The sequence below is a fragment of the Brassica oleracea genome, chromosome C8, assembly GCF_000695525.1.
Source record: "Brassica oleracea var. oleracea cultivar TO1000 chromosome C8, BOL, whole genome shotgun sequence".
NCBI lineage: Eukaryota > Viridiplantae > Streptophyta > Magnoliopsida > Brassicales > Brassicaceae > Brassica > Brassica oleracea.
Genome location: NC_027755.1, coordinates 21,894,763 through 21,901,334, shown reverse-complemented (window position 1 = coordinate 21,901,334; position 6,572 = coordinate 21,894,763). Strand labels below are relative to the sequence as shown.

Below are 6,572 nucleotides of genomic sequence, written 5' to 3'. Positions count from 1 at the left end.
TCCGACGCTTTTTTCCCTCAGAATCCTTGCTGTTTTCTTGTAGCGTTAGCACATGATCCTGAAATAGCTTAAGAACTAATATACACAGAACTAGCACATGATCCATATATATCACCTAAGCACGCAAGTAGACATATCTTGAAATGGTGAATTTTGAACTCGGGGTACTTATCACCTTTGTAACCTCGCTTTACCACTCGCCACAATCGTGTGGTTAGATTTACTTTATTTTTCAATAAACTTTGTATCGAGTCTTTTACTTCTATCAATATAAACAGATTCAATATTACGTAAAACGTTTTCAAAACGCTTGGTTTCAGATTCAATAATTTACGTATGCTACATGCTTGGTGCAGCTCCGCCTGCCGGTGGTGGTGCAGCTCCGCCTGCCGCTGGTGCAGCTCCGCCTGCCGCTGGTGCCGCTCCTCCTGCCGGTGGTGCAGCTTCGGCTGCCGGTGGTTCAGCTCCGCCTGCCGTTGGTGCAGCTCCGCCTGCTGGTATACCTTTGAACCAAGGTTGTTTTTGTAACCATTTTAAAATGTCTCCGAATGATCCTGAAAATGTTTTTCCTCCCCAGAATCCCCAATATCCACCTGAAAACTTTAGCAATTTCAATGGTCTTTGGGCGGAAAGAGCCAACCGAGTTCCTTCCGCAGTCCTATCACACACACACACAGGTTTTAAAGGAAAAGAGAACTAATTAATCAGTTAATTTATAAAAAGAGGTAATAACAACAATCTAATATATTAAAATAGAATTACAAATCAAGACTAACCCTTAATCTTGCACAATATTTACAGTCTAATGCCACTGAAATAATTAAATGAACCTATTTTTAAGTAATCTTTGTCTTTTCCAAAATTAACGAAGTAATAATTACTCTTAATTCTATGCTTTCCATGTCTTTTTCAAAATTAATTAAACATTTCCTAAATTAATTTCACTATCAATTCAATATAAATCTTTTAACTTATCTATGTCATATTAAAACATTAATGAATATAAATAATATACACAAAATATTTATGTAACAATATAAGTTAAATTTGTCTCATTTTCCCCCACAATTCATGTTACTCTTTTTTTTTTGGAACAAATTCTTCTTCTTACCAATATAAATATATTACATGCACCATTATAATTATTTACATACTTACCGTGTATATAAAATAATTTATTAGACATTCTCATAACATTTTGATCCAAAAAAATAAAATAAAACATTTGTATAGATGCACATATCATATTCTAAAAATGGTGGTAATACAACTGACGGTTTACAAGATAAAATAAAATAAAAAAATATATAAACTATAAAATATAAACTATAAAACTATTATGCTTATTAATGTTATTAAATAATTATTTAACACATGTAAAATTTTAAAATACATATTATCACTTAGACAAAATAAATATTTATTTACAAAAATAAAAGCAAACATCCACAAGGTCGTGGTTTAAATGTACACAAATTTAAAACCATTTATATTTTCTTATCAATTACATCAAATTTATATTATATTTTATTTTCTTACAAATTTAAATCTTAATTTGTATATTTTCCAAATTTGATAGAAGTTTAACAATCATTTTATTTTCTTAAAAATATTATAGCTAATGATTCATTTATAAATAGCATGCTAATTCACAATTGTCTATTCTCGTACTTTTTATTTAAAAAATTTGTTCGCTATATATCTAAGAGGGATCTTATTATATAAATGTTAGATTTTTTATACAATACCTAATATCGGTGATACATTTTACGTTAAAAACTTAAAATGCTAAAATATAAAATTAAGTACAAATATAACATTTACATTTACAAATATATCATTAAATACAAACACAAATTAAATACTCGCGCGGTCGCGCGGATCAAGTTATAGTATGTGTTAAAAAACAACAACAATAAAGTGCAGCTCAAAAAGAAAGAAAGATAGCGTGTAAAAAGAATCGTGGACAAAAGAAAGAGAATTAAACAAGTTAGCTAATATTGTCGAAACGTTTTAGAAAGATATATGTTGGGTGGAGATCGAGCTGATCGAACTCAAAAAATGAGAAATGACAAGCTACGGTCGCCTTTAGAGTGTATGGCTTCTATATTTGTACGTATGTTAAATATTATATGAGCAAAACATACTGAGTTATCATCAAAAGAGTTTCTTTAGAATTACTTAATGAGCCCTATGATGAGGCCAATGGCAGTCAGTGCGAGAGTGGCACCGGCCGTGAACCCAGTGGCTAGGAGGGTAGTGGCTATAGTCGCGGGTACGAGAATCGGACTGAATATGATGAAAAGAGGTGCGGATACAACTAATGCCACGGCCGAAACGGCGAGTGTTAGACCGGCAAAGGCTAAGAAGACTACGGAGGCGACGGAAGCAATAGTAACCTTATTAGCGTCCCACAATGGGATGAGAAAAGAGAACATTTCGAGAAAAATGTTAAATTTGAATAATTGATGAGAATGATATTCGCTTTGACAGAGTTCCCCACTGATCATTCTCCAGATCTTATGAAGTTGTCTAGTCTGCATGCACAATGACGTGAGTAAATAGAGATCTACGTTACAATACGTCACGCCATATGCTCTTATTTGTGTGTTGTGGGTTGTCATGTTTTCTAGCCTTTTTTCTTGCTTGTTAAAGCTCACACATTAATTGCCGTGTTGCAGTTAATATCCATGGTTGAAACACACTAAACTTCGGAAGATATCCGAGGAGGCAATTCTTTACAAAAATTCGCGAGATTTAGCTATCATATTTGCTACTCTAACCACGTTTAAATAACAATTTGATACTGCCACACTGAATGTCTAACAAGGAGAACATGACAAAAAGTAACAATTTCATCAGCAAATGAGTGCTATTTTTCCTTTTGATAAATGAGTTTGGATTTTTTTTATCATCATACTATATTTAAATACTTTTTAAATATGTTTTTGCTATTTTAGATATTTTACTTATTTATAGAGAAATATTAGCCGTGAGATCAGAATTTAAAATTTATATATAATAACTAGAATTTTTGTTGATAAATGAGTGATATTTTAAATTTTTATCATTAAATGCTATTTTAAAATAAGTTTTTTTATATATTTTTAAGAAAACATGGCGCCCTTTATACTGTTGTTGTTTTGTTTTGTAGCAAGCTGCTATACTCCAATTCAACGAGGTGGCTTCACCGTTGTTACTAGAGGATCTACATCCAAAGGAGAGAGAAGCAGTTGTGGAAGCAGTGATGTGTATGTCAAATGCATTGAGAGTAGGAGATTGGTATGAGGCTCCAACAACGAATAAACGCAAACGGAGAGAGGAACAGACGGAGTGGAGCGAATGAAAACAGATAGTTTCAGGCATTCACTTGGGAGAAGAGAGGAGATGTAAGTCCTATCACCGCTCAAGTTTATGCTTTAAGAGCAAGTCCATTGGTTAGAGACCCTAATGGGTTCTAATGAATAAATTAGTAGTTAATTTTGTGATTTAAAAAGTTAAAAAAGCTTGTTAGTTTAATTAATTTTTTCATCCTCCAACGGAAAAACCACATTGAAGTTTTTAAATTTTTATTTTTATTTTTATTTTTAAAGTTGAATGATTTGAACCTCATTTAAAATACAAACATTAAACATCAATAAGTTCATGGTTGCTTGGGGATAAAGAAAGTACTACTAAGATAAAAACCTGAGAAGAAAACTGCAACACTCATAAAACAAACAAAAGCCATACTAAGACATAGATAACTGTTTTGATAGTGGTGATGATGAGTGATGGATGAAGGGTGTGGTGATGAACTGCTAATGATGATGATGGATTCAGCCACGAGTGATTGTGATTTTGATTGAGTGAACTTTCTTCCTGATATGAAGCATCTCACAGTGGACAGTATCACCCTCTTTAAGCCTGTTTCTTCTGCAAATCCTGTCCCATCCCTTGAAGCAAATCCTATCATCAGACCATTTGCCTTTAGCCCCATGATCCCTTCTCCATCAATGTACTTGATGCGGTCACAAAATGTAAGCCCATTTTCTTTCACCACATTGGCAGGAATCAACTGCATAACACACAAAAAGGCAACGAAAAAATGTATAAAGCGAACCTTTTTACGAGAAGGATAAAAGACAGTAAAACAAATCTATATGTTCTTTTATTTCATTATACCAGCTCATAGATCATGTTCTTGCGGGTGGTAGTAAAACATGGATTAGACTCAACCTCCAAATTCGAAAACCCTGCAACAACTGAGACAAAAACATGCTTCAGCAATCATCATAATATCGTTAGAACAGTTGAAAAGAAAGGAGCCACCTTTATAAGGATAAAACAAGGATAAAACTGAGTTACCCTCAGTAGGTATAGCCTGCAGTCATCATTATTGTAGGAGATAAATTACACCCCTCCACAAGGCCCATCGAATAAAAGGTCCAAATCCAGCAAGTCGGATCGATTTGGTCGGCTCGGCGGCTAAATCTATCGACTCGACCTTAGAGCACTTTTAGTCGGTCGAGTAAGCCGACCAAGAGTCCCTGGCTTGGAGGGAGCTTTGTCCAGGCCCGTATTCTCGGCCTCTCGCATCAAGGCCCAAAGAGGTACGAAATTAGGGCATCAGGGACAGGAGGAGTCCTATAAAAAGGGAGAGGAAAGCAACAAGAAGGTGACTTTTGGACCATTGAACACACTGAGCGACTAGATCTAGGATTTTAGGCTATCTATTTGATCTTGTTACTCTTGGATCTTGTTGCTCTTGAATCTTCTTGTCACTCTTGTAACCCTTCAAACCAAATCTAAATAAAACGTCTTTAGCCATCCCATTTCTGACTTCTTCCATCTTAGTCGACTGAATCCCGTTCAAATAATTATTATTAGAAAAAAAACAAAAATAACTAAGAGGTAACAAAAGAGGGGAGTGAGTGAATGAAATTACCATCTCTTCAATAACAGTTGAGGCAAGGGAAGGGATGTTTCTATAATACAAACCAGGCACATCAATGACATTTGATTGCTCCACAAGCTTGATGTCCAACTCCACAAGCTTTATGTCTTCGTTCCACCTGCAAAAACAGAACATGGCTCACTGATTATTGGTCCGTAGTAGTTTCAACAAGAATCATTTTAGGAACAGAGATAAAATCTAGGATCAAACAACCGTAAACCAACAAAACCATGTATCTCCAGTGTCAATCATAAGCAAAGAAGCAATTCAACAGAGAAACAAATATGCTCTAGCAACTCCCATATCCAGAAAACAACAAGAACATGGATAGAATTCCCAATTCAAAAGAATCCAAATTTTTTTTATCAAATCTAAGGACATACCTCGAATGTGATACTCTCAGATTCCAGCAAGCAATCCAGGCTTGAAAAAGAACTTGACCAAGAAGCTGGCTGATCCTCCAACGAAAACAGAGAATAGTATATCATTAGGCTTCAATCGATTTACCCAATAACAAACAACAAAGAAGATGTTCTCATGTTAATTGCTCAATTCGGTAAAGAAAAATGTGGGAGAGAAGCTAGAATTTGACAAGTTAAAAGAGCATTACATCGACTTTACTCCATTCGATCACGTCCCAGCTTGCGGTACCTTCCATATTTTTCGACGATCGCCTAGTGGAATTTAACGGCGTCCAACGAGGCTTCAAGGTGATTTCATGGACGGAGAAGGAGAGCAACGACGACAACGAGTTCTCAGACAGAAAAAAACAAAATCGACGAAGAGAGAGAGGATCAATAGAAAGAGGACACGTATGGGGTGCTTAGACCATCCGCATTAGCGGTTTATAACAGGTTCGTGGGCTCGAAATCTTAGGCCCGGTGAATTAAAAAAAAAAAAAAATGGGATTATTTTGATGAACCGGACCTTGCGCATGAACCCGTTAAGGGGCGGATTTTGCCACGCGGCGTGCGCTGGTTGGTCAAGCGTTTCCGCGTTGACGAGGAGGAAAGTCGGGTCACGTCGTGTTTATTTTCATTTTCCCCTTTCTCTGAAAATACTAGGGTTTCGCCGTGAGAGGCGACTTTTCGTGCGACGACGACTCCCGGCGATTTTCTCGACGTAATCGACGAGCTCTTCTATCCACGAGCGTAGGTGAGTATCTTGTAGTTTTACAACTTTATTGGGTCGATTTTGGGGTGGGAAGCAATTATTCGATTTTGAAAAAAAATTGGGGGTTTCGAGTAAGGGATCTAAATCGATATATGGGTTTCGATAAAGGGTTGTAGATCGTGATTGTGGTTTGTTTTAGGGTTCTTTTTTCTGAGATTTCAAATCTAGTTAGGGTTTTCGAGTAATGTTTATAAATCGAGTGATGGGTTTCGTTTTATGGTTTAAATCGAGTGATGAGTTTAGGGTTGTAGATCGTGATTGTGGTTTATGAGTAATTATTTGACAAAATCTTGAATTATTTGACAGATGGATTTGGAAGAAGATAGAAGACATTCAAAGAGGCAACACGAACACATCAACATGTTAAGTTTCGTGGCGGATTCAGAGTACGGTATTCCTAAAAGGTGTCCGTGTGGTGGGAGACTCATTAACGAGGTTCGCGGGAAGGAGGACTACGAGACTC

General features: G+C 36.0%; 1 protein-coding gene and 1 long non-coding RNA gene across 4 annotated transcripts; both read right to left on the bottom strand.

The window, feature by feature from the left end:
• Positions 1-245: 245 nt before the first annotated feature.
• On the bottom strand, positions 246-2,548 carry LOC106311026 (oleosin-B2-like). The gene is made up of 2 exons (XM_013748257.1): positions 2,182-2,548; positions 246-658 (listed from the first exon to the last, which is right to left on the bottom strand). The coding sequence occupies exons 1-2, from the start codon at positions 2,541-2,543 to the stop codon at positions 340-342; spliced, it is 681 nt and encodes a 226-aa protein (XP_013603711.1). The 5' UTR covers positions 2,544-2,548; the 3' UTR covers positions 246-339.
• Positions 2,549-3,598: 1,050 nt separating this feature from the next.
• LOC106310326 lies at positions 3,599-5,687 on the bottom strand. 3 transcript variants are annotated; one of them, XR_001263759.1, is made up of 6 exons: positions 5,547-5,687; positions 5,320-5,428; positions 4,928-5,054; positions 4,312-4,840; positions 4,165-4,244; positions 3,599-4,057 (listed from the first exon to the last, which is right to left on the bottom strand). It is a non-coding gene; the product is annotated as an uncharacterized LOC106310326 (long non-coding RNA). The 3 variants fall into 3 exon arrangements; XR_001263758.1 differs by lacking the exon at positions 5,547-5,687 and having other exon boundaries at positions 4,312-4,626; positions 4,730-4,840; positions 5,320-5,479; XR_001263757.1 differs by lacking the exon at positions 5,547-5,687 and having other exon boundaries at positions 5,320-5,480.
• Positions 5,688-6,572: the final 885 nt, after the last annotated feature.

What these genes read in the sequence shown, in the direction of transcription:
- LOC106311026 (XM_013748257.1), bottom strand. Translation starts at nt 2,543, where the DNA reads ATGCAGACTAGACAACTTCATAAGATCTGGAGAATGATCAGTGGGGAA. An exon ending in CTCATCATAGGGCTCATTAA is followed by an intron (nt 659 to 2,181) that starts GTAATTCTAAAG and finishes TGTGTGTGATAG; the next exon opens with GACTGCGGAAGGAACTCGGT.